Source organism: Oratosquilla oratoria, chromosome 25 (assembly GCF_046742065.1).
Source record: "Oratosquilla oratoria isolate Oo_2021 chromosome 25, ASM4674206v1, whole genome shotgun sequence".
Classification (NCBI taxonomy): Eukaryota; Metazoa; Arthropoda; class Malacostraca; order Stomatopoda; family Squillidae; genus Oratosquilla; species Oratosquilla oratoria.
The window spans coordinates 53322745-53343585 of NC_134801.1; the positions used below are offsets into that span (position 1 = coordinate 53322745).

A 20841-nucleotide genomic window follows, 5' to 3' on the forward strand; every position below is an offset into this window, starting at 1 on the left:
GGTAACACCAAGTTCAACTCTTTGGGAATCCCACACAGGGGAATAAAAAGCATTTTTTAACATGTGGGTTAATCACCACCACTTTGTGTTTTCTATAGCAACATCCAGTTGTTTTTCAAGTTCGGGCTTCAGTGGCGAAAGAGGATAATAATTTTCCTCAAAATCTTCCTGGGGCATCAGTTCGAACAATTGTTCAAGCGAAATCTCGGGCAAGGACGTCGGCGTTGATCTGGGGTCGTCGTACCAATAACCCAGTGCTTGGCCATCTAACTGTCGATCAAATTCTTCCGTCGGTGGCGTAGGAGGATAAAAAGAGGATCGGAGTTGGGCGTCTGGGGTGTGTGCGTTTGACCGGGAAGGGGGTGTGTGTGGCCAGGGTAACGTGTCATGGAATTGAGCATTGGCTACCGCATCCTTTGAGGTTGACGTTTTTCCAGCAGACACCTTTTTTCGCGCATTTTTCATCGGATTATTTTTTCTCACCTCGTCTGGGGTAAAACCCACGAAGTCATTCAACTCTTTTTGTCGCTTTTTAGCGAGCCCGGGGGTCGATTCCGACTCAGCTGATTTTTTCTGCCGTCGTTTTTTGCCACCCTCAGCTGTTTTTTTCTGGCGTCGTTTTTTGCTACTGAGCCCCGGGGTCGGTTCTGGCTCAACCGCTTTCTTCTGCCGACACCTTCCTTTTCTCCACTTTTCATAACCCAACGTTTTTTTGCCACCCAAAGGCCCCGGGGTCGGTTCCGGCTCAGCCGTTTTTTTCTGCTGTCGTTTTTTGCCGCTGAGCCCCGAAGGTCCCGGGGTCGGTTCCGGCTCAGCCGTTTTTTTCTGCAGTCGTTTTTTGCCACTGAGCCCCGAAGGTCGCCGGGTCGGCTTCGGCCCCGTTGTTTTCGGCAGTCGTTTTTTGTTTTTTCTTTTTACAGGTACCATGTAGATGTTTTGTGCATTCGTGACAATGGGTTTTTCTTTGTCTAAACTAAGTCCCGAATGAGTTATAACTTTACTCATTTCCTCTATAATATTCTTTTTACTTTTATTTATCGATTTTAACTTTCTCCTTGAAGTTCCTCTAAATAGAAGGTCAGGATAAACAATGTCCTCTTTAGGCCTTTTACCTGTAAAGGATTCGTATATAAATTCTGGTACATCTTCACGATTCTTCGTACCCGATTTGGCAATATCGATTACTTGTTTTGTATCGGCCTCAGATAAAGGACCTCCCGTTCTAGGATCACGTATTGATGGTTTGGCCAGTTTTGGATTTTCTATTTTTAAGTTGTTTGCGATTTTTAATCCGTCCTCTTTTAATTGTTTTTTTCAAGTCGCCGATGTTTTTCTTCATTTCTTTCGATAAACGGTACTCATACACATATCGCTTCGGGTGTATCAAACGTTTAGTTTTGTTTTTCTTACGACACCCCTTTGGAGTTTTGTTCCCCCTTTGTTTCACCTCTTTGAATTTAGCGTTGTTATCCTTAGACATTTGCACAAACTTGAGATGATTCGCCAGGGATTTATTCCAAAAGTCCCTCTCACCAATCGGCAAGTCTGTCGTGTTTTCCACCATCGCACCCAGAAGAGCATAGTTATCGTTGACACCCCCCCTTGTTGGTACTTCTATTGGTACTTTATACCGTCTATGTCTTTGCATTTCGTATGCTGTGTCTACAATGACAATAACAAAATTGAAAAAAAAAATTTCATATGTCGAAGAAGAAGAAGAAGAAGAAGAAAAAGAAGAAGAGGAGGAGGAGAAAGAGAAGGAGAAGGTATTCAAAAATTCCCCCCTCCTCCTCCTCTAGCGAGAATCTAATAAACGAGATAAATAATAAACGAAATAGAATAAAATCTGTGTATTTATTTTTTTTACGGCAATGCGAGATATTCTCAATATATATTAAAGTCACCCCTTATTCATTCTCTACGATAATTTCGACTTGTTCTCCTATTCCTTCTTCTCCTCCTTCTCCTTCTTCAAAAGAGAAAGATTCCGACAATGCTTTGCGTCATATTATCCTTTGAAAAATGGGTAGGAAGAAAGGGAGGAGGATTACATCGAAATTGAAAAATAATAAGGTTTTAAGGGTCGCTGCTGACGATTGTTCACTCCAGAGAATTTGCTTTCTTTCGTTTCATATTTGTGGATGTTCTTGTAAGAGTTTACTACCTTCGTGCATTCTCTCTCTCTCGTTTCCAATTTTCAACTTACACCATCTAAACTGTCCCTCGGATGAATTCGGGCAAACTTTTGTTTTCGATCGATCGATCGCCTGTTCCCTCGGATGAATTCTGACACTCGCCTGTTCCATGGGATGAATTCTGACAGAGAGAGAAATATATTCGGAAATTTTTTTTGTTACGATCGATCGACTCGGTCGCATGTTCCCTCGGATGAATCCTGAAATTGTTTTTTTTTTTCGATCACCTATACTCCCTCGGAAGAATTCGGGCAAACTTTTTTTTCGATCGATCGATCGCCTGTTCCCTCGGATGAATTCTGACACTCGCCTGTTCCCTGGGATGAATTCTGATAGCGAGAGAAATAAATTCGGACAATTTTTTTGTTACGATCGATCGACTCGATCGCATGTTCCCTCGGATGAATCCTGACCATTTTGTTTTTCGATCACCTACTCCCTCGGAAGAATTCGGGCAAACTTTTTTTTCGATCGATCGATCGCCTGTTGCCTCGGATGAATTTTTACACTCGCCTGTTCCCTGGGATGAATTCTGATAGAGAGAAATCAATTCGGACAATTTTTTTTGTTACGATCGATCGACTCGATCGCATGTTCCCTCGGATGAATCCTGACAAAAAAAAAATTCGATCACCTACTCCCTCGGAAGAATTCGGGCAAACTTTTTTTTCGATCGATCGATCGCCTGTTCCCTCGGATGAATTCTGACACTCGCCTGTTCCCTGGGATGAATTCTGACAGAGAGAAAAATAAATTCGGACAATTTTTTTTGTTACGATCGATCGACTCGATCGCATGTTCCCTCGGATGAATCCTGACAATTTTTTTTTTTTTTTTCGATCACCTACTCCCTCGGATGAATTCGGGCAAACTTTTTTTTCGATCGATCGATCGCCTGTTCCCTCTCAAGCGGGGGTGGGGGGTGGTGGTGGTGAAGTTCTTCACCTTTCCTCTGAGCCGAAGCGACAGAAAAAGATTTGAACTTGCGGGAATCTCCAACGTCTCGTACAGGAAACGCCTCAGGAATTTCCATCGGACGAACTGCTTCAATCGCATTCTAATCACACATTTCGGATGGACTATGCGGGAGAGAAATAAATTCGGACAATTTTTTTGTTACGATCGATCGACTCGATCGCATGTTCCCTCGGATGAATCCTGACAATTTTTTTTTTTTTTTTCTTTTTTTTCGATCACCTACTCCCTCGGAAGAATTCGGGCAAACTTTTGTTTCGATCGTTCGATCACCCTTGCTTTTGAACTGCGAGTGTGATTCTTGAGTTCTCAAGCGGTGGTGGGGGGTGGTGGTGAGGTTCTTCACCTTTCCTCTGAGCCGAAGCGACAGAAATCTTCAGAAATATTTGAACTTGCGGGAATCTCCAACGTCTCGTACAGGAAACGCCTCAGGAATTTCCATCGGACGGACTGCTTCAATCACATTCTAATCACACATTTCGAATGGACTACGCGGGAATCCCCTCCTTCTGGACCGAACTTTCATTTCGACCGAGAAAAAATATTCTGGGCCGAAGCGAGAGAGAAGAAATAAAGATTTGAACTTGCGGGAATCCCCACACGTCTAGCCTCCCTGGGATGAATTCTGAGAGAGAGAGAAAAATAAATTCGGACAATTTTTTTTGTTACGATCGATCGACTCGATCGCTTGTTCCCTCGGATGAATCCTGACAATTTTTTTTTCGATCACCTACCCCCTCGGATGATCGATCGATCGCCTGTTCCCTCGGATGAATTCTGACACTCGCCTGTTCCCTGGGATGGATTCTGACAGAGAGAAAAATAAATTGGAGAAAAAAAAAAAATTGTTGCGATCGATCGACTCGATCGCATGTTCCCTCGGATGAATCCTGAAATTGTTTTTTGGCGGACTGCTTCAATCGCATTCTAATCACACATTTCGGATGGACTATGCGGGAATCCCCTCCTTCCGGACCGAACTTTCATTTCGACCGAGAAAAAATATTCTGGGCCGAAGCGAGAGAGAAGAAATAAAGATTTGAATTGCGGGAATCCCCACTGTAACGTAATATTAGATATTACGTCATATGTGTAATTATGTTATAGAATTGTGTTCCTTTGTATTAAATAACAATGTTCATATTTCTTGTCTATGTATGTATTGTAACAATGTTAAGCAGTAACGCCCGTCCACTATATGTAATCTTGCCTACGTGCGGAGAAATGTGCGCACTCTTGTAGAACAAACAGACAAGCGAAATCCTGAATAGTTCGGAGCGCACAGATTTGACAGTTACTAAATAAGTAGATTGTTCAAGCGAGTCGAGGGTCTTAAAACTACCCATGTTGACGTGTGTTAACTTACCCTCCCTCCCCCCTTTGCGCTCACCCGCACCCTTCACCGGAAGTATCCCGCTTCCGGTCCAATGCTATATAAGCGGTGGAAATCACTCACTCACGCCTGTTCCCTCGTGTAGTAAACATCTCCCTCATGGGAGTTCGTCATCGCGGTCTCGTTAAGTGAACATCTTCGTGGGATACATCCTGCTTAGCAGGAACTCTTATTTTGTCGTGTAGTGAAGTGTTCCGCGCGAGAAGTGCACAGTATAAAATCTGTGTTTGTATATTAGTGGGTACTCCACCTCCGGTTACTGTAAAACGGCAGTCGCTCAACGGCGTTTTGCCCGATCGCTGAGTGCTCCACCTCTACACTTAGTGCAGTCAAACGATATTAAGTTTCAAAAGTGTATTTATTGCACCTCCGAATAAGTGCGGTGTAAGCGATAGGAAGTGCAGTGACAAATGTGTAAGCGATAGGAAGTGCAGTGAAAAATGTGTAAGCGATAGGAAGTGCAGCTATCAATCGATATCGATATCAGTGCGTTGACTATTGTGGTTGCTGAAGTGTCGTGATTCAAGATACTCCGCTCAAGTAAAAGTTGCGGTGATAAGCGCGGTGTAGTGTAGTAATCTTTCTACCGACTCACCTTATCAGTGATTAAGTGTAGTGTAAGAAGTATAATTATTATACTTACGGAAAAGCGAGTGCAGTGAGAAGTGCACATTATAAAATCTGTGTTGGTATATTAGTGGGTACTCCACCTCCGGTTACTGTAAAACGGCAGTCGCTCAACGGCGTTTTGCCCGATCGCTGAGTGCTCCGCCTCGACGCTTAGTGCAGGCAAACGATAATAAGTTTCAAAAGTGTATTTATTGTACTTCCGAATAAGTGCGGTGTAAGCGATAGGAAGTGCAGTGAAAAATGTGTAAGCGATAGAGAGTGCAGCTATCAATCGATATCGATATCAGTGCGTTGACTATTGTGGTTGCTGAAGTGTCGTGATTCAAGATACTACGCTCAAGTAAAAGTTGCGGTGATAAGCGCGGTGTAGTGTAGTAATCTTTCTACCGACTCACCTTATCAGTGATTAAGTGTAGTGTAAGAAGTATAATTATCATACTTACGGAAAAGCGAGTGCAGTGCAAGCAATATAGTGTAGTGTAGTGTTCTTATTCCGTCTCTCCTTATTAGTGATTAAGTGTAGTGAAATAAATAATAAGTGCCGTGCTAGAAGTATAATTATTATACTTCCGGAGAAGTCAGTGCAGTGCAAGTGATATCAGTGCAATACTGATTACAATGCTACGCTCAAGTATTAATTGCGGAGTAGCGTAGTGCAGTGTTCTTTCGCCTCTACTTATCGTACTCTCGAAAAGTGCAGTGATTAAGTACGATATTCAGTGTTAAAGTGTAGTGAATCAAATAATAAGTGCGGTGATAGAAGTATAATTATTATACTTCCAGTGAAGTGAGTGCAGTGCACGCTATATCAGATTGTGGTAGCATTAAGTGCAATATCGATTATAATGCTACGCACAAGTTTTAATTGCGGTGTTGTGTAGTGTAGTGTTCTTTCGTCACTCCTTATTCTATCCCCACCTCCCCCTCCATTCCCCCCCATTCTTCTCCCTCCTCCGCCTACCTACGCTCCGCGCCTCCACCTCATCCTACTTTTCTGGCTCGCAACCTCCTTCTCCTCCCCCATAACCCCTCCTGCTCATACTCTTTCTTCTCCTACTTCCTCACCATCTACCTCCTCCTCCTCCACCACACATCTTCTCTCCAACTCCTCTACCTAACTCTACCACTCCCACTTAACACCCGCCTACATCTTTCACTTCTTTCTCCCCTCCTCCTCCTCCTCCTCTTCCGCCTCTCTGCTTTCTATCCGTCACCTCTGCCCACCTAACCCTTTTTCACTTGTCCATTCCCTTGGTAACTTCCCCTCTTAACCTCTTGTTCCCACTTCTCCTCCACCTTGTAAACGTCCTCCTTCACCCACACACGTCCTTCTCCTTAAGCGCTAGGGATTAGATGGCAATGTAGGAAACAGTTGGATGAGTAAGATGGAACCGTCTGGGCCCACACAGGAGCCGAATGGCGATGAGGGTGGAGAATGGAAAACAGCCAACCGTAGGAAAAACAAAGGCAACAAGGTTAAAGATCCCGCACAACCCTCGGGAGGCGAGCGAGGTAACCCAGCTCCTATGAGTAGGGAGCAGCCGGGCAACGCCAAGGCAACGGTACCATCGATACCCATATCGATGCCAGACCTGTTCAAGACCGAAAAGCACCCGGCAGTGTTCAGTTCTGCATACGATCTTTGTGTGCACATTGAAAAAGCTCACAGTAATTGGAACATTGGTTTCAAAACCCTTCCAAAGGGGGAGATAATTATCACCCCCAAAGATGACACAGACGCCACTGCCCTACGTAACCTAACGGATGTCAATGGTAAAACGGTTAAGCTGGAGTGCATTGAGGGAGCGCAGAGAGAGATAAAGATGGTGCTGCAGGGGTATCCTGTCCACAACCCCCTGGACGCCATCCGGAAGCACCCGGACGTGGTCAAAGCAGAAAGGTGCATCTGGAGGAAGGAGGAGACGCGGCAGGTGATGGTGACCCTACGTGGGGCCCCACCAAGGGAGCTCGAGCTGGGTATGTGGGGCACTTACCCCCTTCGGACATACGTTCCTGAACCCATGAGGTGTTTTCGGTGCCAGTAATATGGTCACCACCAGCGCGGGTGCAGGCGGGTATTCAAATGTGCCATATGCAGCGGACCGCACACCACGGAAACCTGCATCCAACGGCACAAAAACGCCGAAACGACCACCCCTAAGTGCCCCAACTGCGGCAAAGGTCACCACGCCTGGAGTCTGTCCTGCAATGTGCGCAAGACGGAAGCGAAGGCGACGAGAGCGGTGATCGAGGCAAAGCCCAATTTCATCCCGGCACCACCTCGTCCCTCAGCTTGGCATCGCTCAAGGCCACAGCAGGAACCTAGCCGGCAGCCACCATCAACATCAACAGCCGAGTTCCCAGGTCTACCCCAGCGGCCCCAGATGCAAGACAGAAAGGAAAGACGCACCCAAGCGAAAGCACCAACACAGACAAAATTGTCAGAGCCATCTCCCGCGCCATCCCTCTGCTTCCAGGAGGAAGAATTACTTCAGTTTGTTGGGGTCGCCGCGGCTGCACTGGCACGTCACTTGGGTAACAGTGAGGCAGAAGTTAAAGGCGCGACCAACTTCCTCACCGACATGGTTCAAGCAATGCTGGACAGAAAGAGAAACCAACCCAGAGTCAGAGGCGAAAGCACCAACACAGACAAAATTGTCAGAGCCAGCTCCCGCGCCATCCCTCTGCTTCCAGGAGGAAGAATTACTTCAGTTTGTTGGTGTCTCCTCGGCTGCACTGGCACGTCACTTGGGTAACAGTGAGGCAGAAGTTAAAGGCGCGACCAACTTCCTCACCGACATGGTTCAAGCAATGCTGGACAGAAAGAGAAACCAACCCAGAGTCAGAGGCGACCCTAACCCACCAACAGTTCCTGCCGAACCGCAAGTGCCCCAACCTAGCACAGTGCCCTCGCCTCCTGAGAACAACGCAACACTCCTGCCTGCCAAGTCCCGAGTGGAGGAACCAGTGCCAGCCCTAGATTGCACAGGGGCCGTTAAACCTGCCGAGCTTACGGTTAAAAGCAAGGTAGGAAGCAAGGTCACCACTAAGACTGAGCCAGGAAGTATATTGCCGGCAGGAGTGCACGTTGTCACCAGACGCATGAAGAGGGAAATTGACCTCTCCATGCAGGGAGGTAAAACCTTCACGGTTGGCTTCCCTGACCAGCCTGCTGCGGAGGACTCAGAGGAAGGCACTGAAACCGACTGCAGTTGCGAGGGATCGTCTCCACCCTCTAGCCCATCTTCAGCTGAATCCAAGGAGGAGTGCACAATACAGCATGGATAACACAACCACGGTACACTCATACACCCAGACCATTCGCTTTCTGCAATGGAACATCCTCGGGTACAGGGGAAAGCAATCCTTGCTACAGGCGCTCATAAAGCAGGAGGAAAAGCACGTCATCCTCCTGCAAGAGACCCTGTTGGCAGACGAGGAGGTCAGGGTGTCCGGGTACCACGTATTCGTGCTACCCCAAACAGCAACAACAAGAGGATGCATGACACTTGTCCACGCATCCATCCCGTGTTCGAGAGTTGACCCACCGATAGATTGCGGGGAGGATGCTGAGGTACTTGCGGTTCAGCTTCTCTTCCCCCAGGAGACCGTGCACGTATATAACATATACAGGTCGCCTACCCACGGTCACTTAGACTTAGGGGAGCTCTGCACCGTTGCGGAGAAGGAGAAGTATATTGTCGCAGGAGATTTCAATGCCCATCATCCCATACTTCACTCAGTGACAACCGCTAACTCGACTGGACGCCATATCGAGGAAGTCCTCAGCACCACCCCTGGTGTGGCCCTCTTGAACGACGGGTCACCCACACACGTCAAACATGGTAGGCTTGATCTCTCTCTCGCCTCCTCCTCCCTGCTGCATCGCATGTCGTGGGGGGTTAACGAATGGAGGAGCTAGGGCATTAGAATAATTCAGACTCGACGCCTGCTCGAGGGCGATGTTATGTCTATGTGAGGGCGACGTTTTGTCTATGTAAACACACCGACGGTGGTGACTGTTTTATAATCGATGTGTAATCAACTCTGTAAGCGCAGGTTACCTTCGTTTGACTAATGCTGAGGTAAACAATTTTTGCTAGTAGCATTGGAATGGCTTTCCGGATTGGTGCAAGGTGGAGAAGGAGGAAAAAACTATTGGTGCATGAATTCAAAGTCACGCCCATAAGGAGTGACATTTATTTGAAAAGTAACTGGAGATTGGTTTAGAAAAATTAGTGACGTCAGACGAAGGTAGCTTAGCGTAGGATACGGGATCTCGTCAGAAGATATAGAGAGGGTGTAGAGAGAAGATATAGAGGGGGTGTCGAGAGAGGATCAGGAGACGATGTAGAGACGAGAGAAAGAGATCCCGAGTGTAAGCAGAAGGTGAAATTACAGTGAAAGAAGAAAGAAAATTCACCAGCCTTTTATTAACCCAAAGGACGAGAGGAATAGGCATGGGGCCTAGAAAATAGTGAGACTACAGGAAAAAGAAGGCATTGGGCCTACTGCTTAAGAGGAACTTGAATATTAGTGAAACTCACGTAACGAGAGGCAAGGGGCCTTGAGACGAGTGATATTACAAGTCAAATTTAAGTGACAGTGGTGACAAGGGGAGGTGAAACCCCTGGTGTGGCCCTCTTGAACGACGGGTCACCCACACACGTCAAACATGGTAGGCTTGATCTCTCTCTCGCCTCCTCCTCCCTGCTGCATCGCATGTCGTGGGGGGTTAACGATACGGTCACGAGCGATCACTTTGGCATTGATATGACGCTCACCGTGGCCTCACCACCCCCACTGGCTCCTAGAGTGGAATCATGGAATGTGCGCAGAGCCAATTGGAAGCTCTTTAGCGAAAAGGTAACTGCGCAGGTGTCCACTGGAACCCCATCCATCGGCGACCTGGATGGGATGGAGGCCTTTTTGACCTCCGCCATACATGCAGCAGCAGCGGAGGCCATACCCAGGACTGCACCAAGCAGGAGGAATCACCGCGATGGTTGGTATTATAACCAGGATATAAAAAGAGCCAACCACAGGGTAAACACCATGCGGAAGACCCTGCGCAGACATCGCAACCCTGCTAACCTGGCTAACCTCCGGACTGCCGTGGAGGAGGCCAGAGAGGTAGCTCGACGCGTAAGTAGCGACAAATGGCTAGAGTGGTGCAGCAGCTTCAGCGCACACACCACTCTAAGGGAGCTGTGGGGGAAAATACACACAGCCACAAGGCGTGTCCCTCCCCGACAAGCACTCCAAACACCACACCTCAAGGCAGAAGATCTGGCATTGGAATTCGCCAGACGTACACACACTGCCACGCTACCCGTTGAGCTGCAGTTATCTCAAGCTCGGCTCTTTGAAACAAGAAGAGCCAGGATACAAGCCGCCATGCAGTCCCCAGAAAACACAGACGCTCCATTCACCCTGCAAGAACTACAGTCCACCTACAGGGCATCCACTGACACGGCTCCCGGCAGCGACCGAGTGACCTACTCCATGATCACCCATCTGGGTGATGCCGGAGAGAAAGCGCTCCTACAACTGGTGAACACCAGCTGGCTGTCGGGGGAAGTTCCATACAACTGGAAACAAGCCGACATCGTCCCTGTCCCCAAGCCTACGGAGCCTGAGCAGTATCGGCCCATCTCCTTGACGAGATGCCTGGGGAAAACCATGGAAAGGATGGCCCTACGAAGACTACAGTGGAAACTAGGACCACCCCCGGAGAATCTAAACGGTTTCGCTAGGGGGATAGGGACAGCTCATTGCATTGCCACGCTGTTGAGTCATGTGGAGCGAGGTCACGCGATGGTCGTCTTCTTCGATCTCAAAAAGGCATTTAAACCGGCCAGTCCCGATGCCATCCTGAACGGTCTTGCCGCCAGGGGGACTCGGGGGAGACTCCTGCAATGGATAGCGGACTACCTGTCTAACAGAAGAGCCAGGGTTCGGCTGCAGGGAGCAATCTCCAGCTACCACCCCTTGGAGAACGGTACACCACAGGGTGGAGTGATAAGCCCCACCCTGTTCAATGTGCTAATGGCAGAACTGCTTGCCACCCCACTACCTAAGGGATGTCATCTGATATCCTGTGCAGACGATGTCGCCCTAGTGGTGACGGGGAGAGGAGCCAAGTTTAGAAAAGCACAAAAAGCCCTTGCTGACATATCAGAGAAGTGCAATGTGCTTGGCCTTAAGATATCGCCACCAAAGACCAAGGCCATATGTATTGGCGGCGAAAGGTCCTTGGCAAACAGACTACTCCTACAAGGGCATGAGGTAGAGTGGGTAAAAGCACACATGTACCTTGGCGTATGGATAGACTCCGAGCTGTCATTTAAGACAGAGGTGGCTTACCTCCGGGAAAGGGCCCTTGCCCGGATAAATGTCATGAGGTCTTTGGCAACCAGGGAAGCCGGGGCCACTAGTAAGGTTCTCAGGACCTTCTACGTAAGCGCAATAAGGCCACTGCTAGACTATGCCAGCGCTGCCCTTGTTGGCCTCCCTAAGATATATCCAAGATAGACGCAGTACAAAACAGGGCCCTGCGCGTCATACTTGGTGCACCACCCTGGACCCTGGTTGCCAACATGCAACAAGAGACGGGAATACTGCCGGTCAGTGCCAGGATTTCACAACGTCTGGCCGCCTTCACTACCAGAGTCATCCAAAAGCAGAACTCCTTCCTACAGCGAAGAATAAACGCGGCCCTGCAGCAGGACCCAGAGGTCTTCCCGATGAACAGATGGTCGGCGAAGCTCGCGCGACGCATCAGGGATTTACACCTGCAGGACCTCATCCTACTAAAAAGGAGGGATGTACCGGTGGATGGATATGTGCAACCTCCGCCCTGGGAGAGTCTACCAGCCAAGATCTCAATAATGGCGATGAGGCGTAGTGCACCACTACCGCAACTGCGGGCGAAAGCTGTGGAGACTATGAGGGCCGTCACACCTGAAAACTCCGTGGTGTATTACACCGACGGATCAGTAGATGCTGAGCGTAGGACGGCGGGTGCGGCGTTTGTCACACAAGACACACAACAGGGAGTAAGGGTGTTGGGCGCTCGCTGCTCAATGCAAGCGGAGGGAATTGCAGTGGGGCTGGCGCTGACCCACGCCCTCAACACCCACCAAAGCCATGTTGTAGTACATACTGATAGTCTGTCATTGATACAAAGTCTCCATAATGACATACATCAAGACTATGTACAACTAATGACATCTTTGCTGTTTCAGATAAGGTCACTCCATGAGCAAGGACGGATAGTCGTCCTTAATTGGATCCCCGGACAAATCGGCCTGCCGGGGAACGAAGAGGCAGATAGGGAGGCAAGGAAAGCAGCGACCAATCACCATATGGACGGCGGGATTGGTGTGCTCCCGAGTCGGGCAGAGATCTTGACCATCGCCACAAGAACACTGACCCGGCGAGAGGTAGAAAAGCACAAGTTGATGGCGCCCATGAGGCCGTCAGCCCTGTGGTACAAGAGGACTTCCAACTATGAGAAGTTGGCCACAGGAATGCGCCTCTCCAGGCCGCAAGAAGTGATCCTACATCGACTTAGGCTAGGATATCGATGTTTCTGGGAGATTGCGGGACGCCAAGAAGACTGCCAACACTGCGGCGCGGTGGGGGCCAATACGCTGGTCCACTACTTGACTACCTGTCCAGCGTCTGCATTTCTTCGAGCGGGTCCTGCCACTTCACCGGAGGGTCTAGTGAGGAGGCTGTTGGGCGCGATCAACCCATACCGGCTTCGGCGCCTAACGGAAGTATCACCTCCCAGATAATGCCCCCCATTTTATTCTTTTTCTTTTCGTGATGAATACACACTGAACATATAGCCTATGTACAACAAGCATATCCGCTCACCATGACTTTTTCTTTCTTTACAGCAAAGACGACTGGCCGTCCTTACCTGGGATCCCGGAAGGCATGGACTGAGACAAAACGACACATCAGACCGGGAGACAGAAGAGTACCGAAGAGATAGCTGCCAGCTTATTTACCTTTAGTTTTGTAATACATTGTAAAAGTCCTTCAGACTTCTTAGGAAGTAGCGGGTTGTGACCCGCGCAAGTTTTTCTTTTGTAAATACTTGCAATCAATAAAAAAAAAAAAAAAAAAACTCACACCTTGTCATTTCTCGCATATTGATCTCTTGATAAAAATAGAAGTTTGGACTCATGAGACGATTGGTGTGAAGTGATCACCCTTTTTGCCTACATTACGTGTCTTATATACATTGCATTGCATTATACTTATATTTGTACTTATTGCTTATTTTGATACATGTTCCTGATCTCTTTGTACTTAGATAGTACCATATTGTATACGTATCTTGTGTTTCTTATTTGAACGATACTTTCCATATTCTTATAATCATGTAACGGTCCCATTGACCCAACTGCCCATTCTCTTTTGTGTTGATTGCCTGTAAATATTTTTCATGTTATTAATAATTTCGTTTACTAGTTTTATCGCTAGTTTAATATTCCTTTCCTGGAATCTTCTTTGTTACCTTTACTTCTAGTCTTACGAATTATCTAGGCCCTGACCAGATAATTCAGTCCTACAGTGGCTTCTAGAAGTGAGCTGGTTCTTAAGCACTTATCCGTTATACGTAACGTCTCTTCACATAACCAGCCCGTCCCGTAACACCACACGTCTAGCCTCCCTGGGATGAATTCTGAGAGAGAGAGAGAAATAAATTCGGATTTTTTTTTTTTTTTTTTTTTTTTTTTTTACGATCGATCGACTCGATCGCTTGTTCCCTCGGATGAATCCTGACAATTTTTTTTTTTTTTTTTTCGATCACCTACTCCCTCGGATGAATTCGGGCAAACTTTTTTTTCGATCGATCGATCGCCTTTTCCCTCGGATGAATTCTGACACTCGCCTGTTCCCTGGGATGAATTCTGACAGAGAGAAAAATAAAATTGGACAATTTTTTTTATTACGATCGATCGACTCGATCGCATGTTCCCTCGGATGAATCCTGAAATTGTTTTTTGGCGGACTGCTTCAATCGCATTCTAATCACACATTTCGGATGGACTATGCGGGAATCCCCTCCTTCCGGACCGAACTTTCATTTCGACCGAGAAAAAATATTCTGGGCCGAAGCGAGAGAGAAGAAATAAAGATTTGAATTGCGGGAATCCCCACTGTAACGTAATATTCGATATTACGTCATATGTGTAATTATGTTATAGAGTTGTGTTCCTTTGTATTAAATAACAATGTTCATATTTCTTGTCTATGTATGTATTGTAACAATGTTAAGCAGTAACACCCGTCCACTATATGTAATCTTGCCTACGTGCGGAGAAATGTGCGCAATCTTGTAGAACAAACAGACAAGCGAAATCCTGAATAGTTCGGAGCGCACAGATATGACAGTTACTAAATAAGTAGATTGTTCAAGCGAGTCGAGGGTCTTAAAACTACCCATGTTGACGTGTGTTAACTTACCCTCCCTCCCCCCTTTGCGCTCACCCGCACCCTTCACCGGAAGTATCCCGCTTCCGGTCCAATGGTATATAAGCGGTGGAAATCATTCACACCTTGTCATTTCTCGCATATTGATCTCTTGATAAAAATAGAAGTTTGGACTCATGAGACGATTGGTGTGAAGTGATCACCCTTTTTGCCTACATTACGTGTCTTATATACATTGCATTGCATTATACTTATATTTGTACTTATTACTTATTTTGATACATGTTCCTGATCTCTTTGTACTTAGATAGTACCATATTGTATACGTATCTTGTGTTTCTTATTTGAACGATACTTTCCATATTCTTATAATCATGTAACGGTCCCATTGACCCAACTGCCCATTCTCTTTTGTGTTGATTGCCTGTAAATATTTTTCATGTTATTAATAATTTTGTTTACTAGTTTTATCGCTAGTTTAATATTCCTTTCCTGGAATCTTCTTTGTTACCTTTACTTCTAGTCTTACGAATTATCTAGGCCCTGACCAGATAATTCAGTCCTACAGTGGCTTCTAGAAGTGAGCTGGTTCTTAAGCACTTATCCGTTATACGTAACGTCTCTTCACATAACCAGCCCGTCCCGTAACAAAGTGGCGACCTTGCCAGGATATTTTACCAGGTATCTAACACATTCTTTTAGAGATGGATGATATAATTCAAGAATTCGTTCAAAATCCCAAGGTAAGTTTCTTAAAGAAACAAACTAAAGACACTTTGATAGAGATAGGCAAGCACTTTGGAGTAGACATTGATACACGTTTGCGAAAGAAAAATTTACTTTAGGAACTCGTTGAAAATCTGATCGAAGATGAGATCTTATCTCCAGAAGAGGTTAAAGCTATACAAATTCCTTCAAACAGGTTAGAAATAGAGGCACGACTAGTCGAACTTAAGATTAAGGAGTTAGAATTAAAAGTCAGGGGAGTATAAATTGAGGAGGAAGCTAAACTGAAACAAATGCAAATTGAGGCAGAATATAAAACTAGAGAAGAGGAAGCTAAAGTGAAACAACTAGCAAGAGAGGACGAAACTAAAGTCAAATTGGCAGAGCTAGAATTAAAGAAGGCAGACGTAGAAGCTAGGATTGTTGATAGACAACCCGTAGTTCAGGAAGGTCATATAGATATTTCCAAGTATGTAAAACTTTTGCCCCAGTTTTCAGATGGAGAACCAGAAATTTTCTTTCTTCAGTGGGAAAAATTGGCACGACAGTTACAAATCCCTAAAGAAAAAATTGGCCATTAATCATTCAAACACAATTTAAGGGTAAGGCTCAGCAAATTTATACTTCTCTTTCAGAAGCAGAAAGCGAGTATGATAATATGAAAGCTTGTATTTTAAAAGCTTATGAACTAATACCAGAGGCCTATAGACAGAAATTCCGTAATTATAGGAAGACACCTCAGTTAACATACGTAGAATATGCGGCTCAACAAGAGAGGTTATTCAATAGGTGGTGTTTGGCTAGTGAAACGGACACCTTAGATAGACTTAAACAGTTGATTTTATTGGAGCAGTTTAAGAATACCTTAGAGACAGATCTTAGGATTTTCATAGATGATCATGTTCCCGAAACTTTAACTAAAGCTGCTTTATTGGCTGATGAGTTCACACTAAATCATAAACCTAAGTCAAGACAAATGGAATCCCAAAAGTCAAAGTCATATATTCCAGATTCAACAAAATACTCTGATCCTTGGCCCCCAAAGAAACCCTTTGAAAATCAGTCTAGCCCATCATATTTCAGTTACAGGTCTGATTTCAATCAATATCCTCCAAACCAACCTTGGCAAAGAATGGAAAGGTTTAAGACTAATCCTCCTGTAACTTGTTCATATTGTAAAAAGGCTGGCCATCACATTTCAAATTGCAGAAAGAGACTGACTCCCTCATTCTCCAATAAGACACCAACTCTTGTAAGTAATATAAAATCAGATGATTCAAAATCCTCTATTCAGGATACACTACCAAAGAAGCCGGTATTGTCAAGTAATGTAGAACCCCCCTCATCAGATCATGATCCTTGTTTCAAACCATTTGTATCTTCAGGAACTATATCTCATAGTAGTAGTTCACAACAATATCCTATTTCCATACTCCGAGACACAGGAGCAAAGCAAAGTCTGATTTTAAATTCTGTCTTGCAGAATCTGGGTGAGTCATATACAGGTTATGATATATTGATAGAAGGAGTTGGAGGAATTGTAAAATGTCCATTACATAATGTTTTCTTGCGGTCTGATTTAACAACCGGAATGGTTAAAGTAGCAGTAGTAGACTCTCTTCCCATAGTAGGAATATCCTTATTGTTGGCCAATGACATCGCTGGAAGCAAAGTCATTTCTCCTTTAATAACAAATAACCCTAAGACCTCAGTAGAACCTTCAGATAACTTACAGTTGTTTCCCGCTTGTGCTGTAACCAGATCTCAGTACAAGAAATCTGAAGAGGAGACCTATAATTTAGAATCCCTATTCTCCCAAACTGACCCATCGTCTTCTTCACCAGTTTCTCTATCTAGAGCAGAATTAATCAAAGAACAGAAGTCAGATCCTTCTCTTAAAAATTTGTACGAGTTTGTTTCATCTCCAGAAGAAGTTGAAAATGTGTCACGAGGTTTCTATATAGAAAACGGAGTCCTAATGCGAAAATGGAGAGCATCCACCGCAACCGCTGACCAGCCATGGCAAGTAAGGAATCAAATAGTCCTCCCTCTTGGTTTCAGGAATAATGTTCTAAAATTGGCTCATGATACTCCCTTAGCAGGTCACTTAGGGGTAAGAAAGACCTTGTTCAACATAACCCAACATTTCCATTGGCCCACGGTTGTCAAAGATGTTGCCCAATATTGTAAAACATGTCATACATGTCAACTTGTAGGTAAGCCCAACCAGAAAATTGTAGAAGCTCCACTCCATCCCATTCCTGTAATGGAAGAGCCATTTAAAACAATTCTAATTGACTGTGTAGGACCTTTACCTCCTTCAAGTAAAGGAAATCAGTACATTCTCACAATCATGTGTATGAGCACTCGTTTTCCAGAAGCAATTCCTTTGAAAAATATTAAAGCTCAAAACATAATCAGAGAAATTTTGACATATTTCACTATGGTAGGATTTCCCAAGAACATTCAAAGTGATCAAGGAAGTAATTTTCTTAACAAGTTTAGAGAAACTCTTGTAACACTAGGTATAAATCATGTAATTTCCTCCGCCTATCATCCTCAATCACAAGGTGCTCTAGAGCGCTTTCACCAAACGCTCAAGACAATGTTAAGAATCTTCTGTGCTGAGAACACTCGAAATTGGGAAGACGGACTCCCCTTTTTGTTGTTCGCCACCCGAACAACAATTCAAGAAAGCCTTGGATTCAGCCCGTCAGAATTAGTCTTCGGTCATGAAGTCCGTGGCCCCCTAAAGATACTTCATGAACAATGGATGAAAGAAGAACCACCAGTTCCTTCTTTGAAAGACGTGTCCCAGGTCACCAAGAAGTTGTTAGAAGCTTGGAAGTTGGCAAGAGAGAACTTGACGAATGCTCAACGAGTAATGAAAGGTCGGTATGATAAAAATTCTAAACTTAGAACTTTCTCTCCAGGAGATCAAGTGTTACTTTATCTTCCCATACCAGGAGATCCATTGCAGGCTAAATACAAAGGACCCTATGAAGTCTTGTCCAGAGCCAGTGATCTCAACTACATAATCAAAACTCCAGACAGAAGAAAGAGTTCCCGTCTCTGTCACATAAATACCTTAAAACCTTATTATTCCAGAGATCCAATTCCAGCTTGCAGCACAATAGAATCGGAAGAGCCTCCTGATAACCTGCCTAATCCTCCTGAGATTCCCTTGGAAAACTCTCAGATACTACAAAATCTTCAGATAAAAGTAGGACACTTATCTGAGAAACAAGGTAAAGACATTCTTTCTCTCTTAAGAAGTTTTCCAAAATTATTTCTAGATTCCCCAAGATTCACTTCTTTGATAGAACATGAAATAATTCTAGACTCGCCAAGAGCTATCAAACAAGCCCCTTATAGAGTCAATCCAAAAAAGAAGGAGTTCATAAAAGCAGAAATAAACACTCTGCTTCAACAGGGAATAATTGAACCCTCCAGTAGTCCTTGGGCATCTCCTTGCATTCTTGTCCCTAAATCTGACAATTCTTATCGCCTGTGTATTGACTACAGGAAAATCAATGCCCATACTAAGGCCGATGCTTTTCCTATCCCTAGGATAGATGATATCATAGACAGTCTAGGAACTGCCAAGTATGTATCCAAGTTGGATATGTTAAGGGGATACTATCAAATCCCGGTACACCCTCGCTCAAGAGAAGTTACCGCTTTCATTACGGAAGAGGGATTGTTTCAATTCCGAGCAATGCCATTTGGGCTTAAAAATGCCCCTGCCACTTACCAAAGAATGATAAGTAATCTTGTTGCAGGATTGCCAGGAGTAAAAACTTATCTAGATGATGTGATAATATTTAGTCAGTCTTGGACAGAACACATTGAACACTTAAATAATTTCTTTTATAGAGCAGACCAAGCAAACCTTACCATCAATTTGTCCAAATGTGATTTCGGACATACACAGGTCCCCTATTTGGGATTTAAAGTTGGAAATTCCCAAATGTTTCCAATAGACGCCAAGATAAAAGCCATCAATGATATACCAACACCCACTAATCGTAGAGAGGTACGTCGTTTCCTTGGAATGAGTGGCTATTATCGCCGTTTTTGTCCAAATTTTTCAGATGTAGCAGAACCATTGACTGACCTGTTGAGAAAAGACCACGACTTCGTGTGGACGCCTACCTGTGAGACGGCCTTCAAAAACCTGAAGTCCCTTCTCACTAACGCACCAGTTCTAAGGGCACCCTATTTCCAACGACCCTTTCTTCTGCAAGTCGACGCCAGCGACACCGGTATCGGTGCCGCCCTCTTGCAAGAACATAATGAAGTTCTTCACGCTATCGCCTACTACAGCAAGAAGCTGTCCCCTGCGCAGAAGAACTACTCCGTACTTTCTAGAACGTAGCTTTTCAACAGAAAGTGAAAAGCTTTCCCAAACGGTGGAGGTGTAACGTAATATTAGATATTACGTCATATGTGTAATTATGTTATAGAATTGTGTTCCTTTGTATTAAATAACAATGTTCATATTTCTTGTCTATGTATGTATTGTAACAATGTTAAGCAGTAACGCCCGTCCACTATATGTAATCTTGCCTACGTGCGGAGAAATGTGCGCACTCTTGTAGAACAAACAGACAAGCGAAATCCTGAATAGTTCGGAGCGCACAGATATGACAGTTACTAAATAAGTAGATTGTTCAAGCGAGTCGAGGGTCTTAAAACTACCCATGTTGACGTGTGTTAACTTACCCTCCCCCCCCCCCTTTGCGCTCACCCGCACCCTTCACCGGAAGTATCCCGCTTCCGGTCCAATGGTATATAAGCGGTGGAAATCACTCACACCTTGTCATTTCTCGCATATTGATCTCTTGATAAAAATAGAAGTTTGGACTCATGAGACGATTGGTGTGAAGTGATCACCCTTTTTGCCTACATTACGTGTCTTATATACATTGCATTGCATTATACTTATATTTGTACTTATTACTTATTTTGATACATGTTCCTGATCTCTTTGTACTTAGATAGTACCATATTGTATACGTATCTTGTGTTTCTTATTTGAACGATACTTTCCATATTCTTATAATCATGTAACGGTCCCATTGACCCAACTGCCCATTCTCTTTTGTGTTGATTGCCTGTAAATATTTTTCATGTTATTGATAATTTCGTTTACTAGTTTTATCGCTAGTTTAATATTCCTTTCCTGGAATCTTCTTTGTTACCTTTACTTCTAGTCTTACGAATTATCTAGGCCCTGACCAGATAATTCAGTCCTACAGTGGCTTCTAGAAGTGAGCTGGTTCTTAAGCACTTATCCGTTATACGTAACGTCTCTTCACATAACCAGCCCGTCCCGTAACACCACACGTCTAGCCTCCCTGGGATGAATTCTGAGAGAGAGAGAGAAATAAATTCGGACAATTTTTTTTGTTACGATCGATCGACTCGATCGCTTGTTCCCTCGGATGAATCCTGACAATTTTTTTT

The 20841-nt window shown here is 44.9% G+C and overlaps 1 protein-coding gene across 1 annotated transcript; it reads left to right on the forward strand.

The window, feature by feature from the left end:
* Window positions 1-11292: 11292 nt before the first annotated feature.
* LOC143038778 (uncharacterized) lies at window positions 11293-13853 on the forward strand. The gene is made up of 2 exons (XM_076208316.1): window positions 11293-12977; window positions 13101-13853. Exons 1-2 carry the CDS (start codon window positions 11793-11795, stop codon window positions 13218-13220), a joined length of 1305 nt encoding a protein of 434 aa, XP_076064431.1. The 5' UTR covers window positions 11293-11792; the 3' UTR covers window positions 13221-13853.
* Window positions 13854-20841: the final 6988 nt, after the last annotated feature.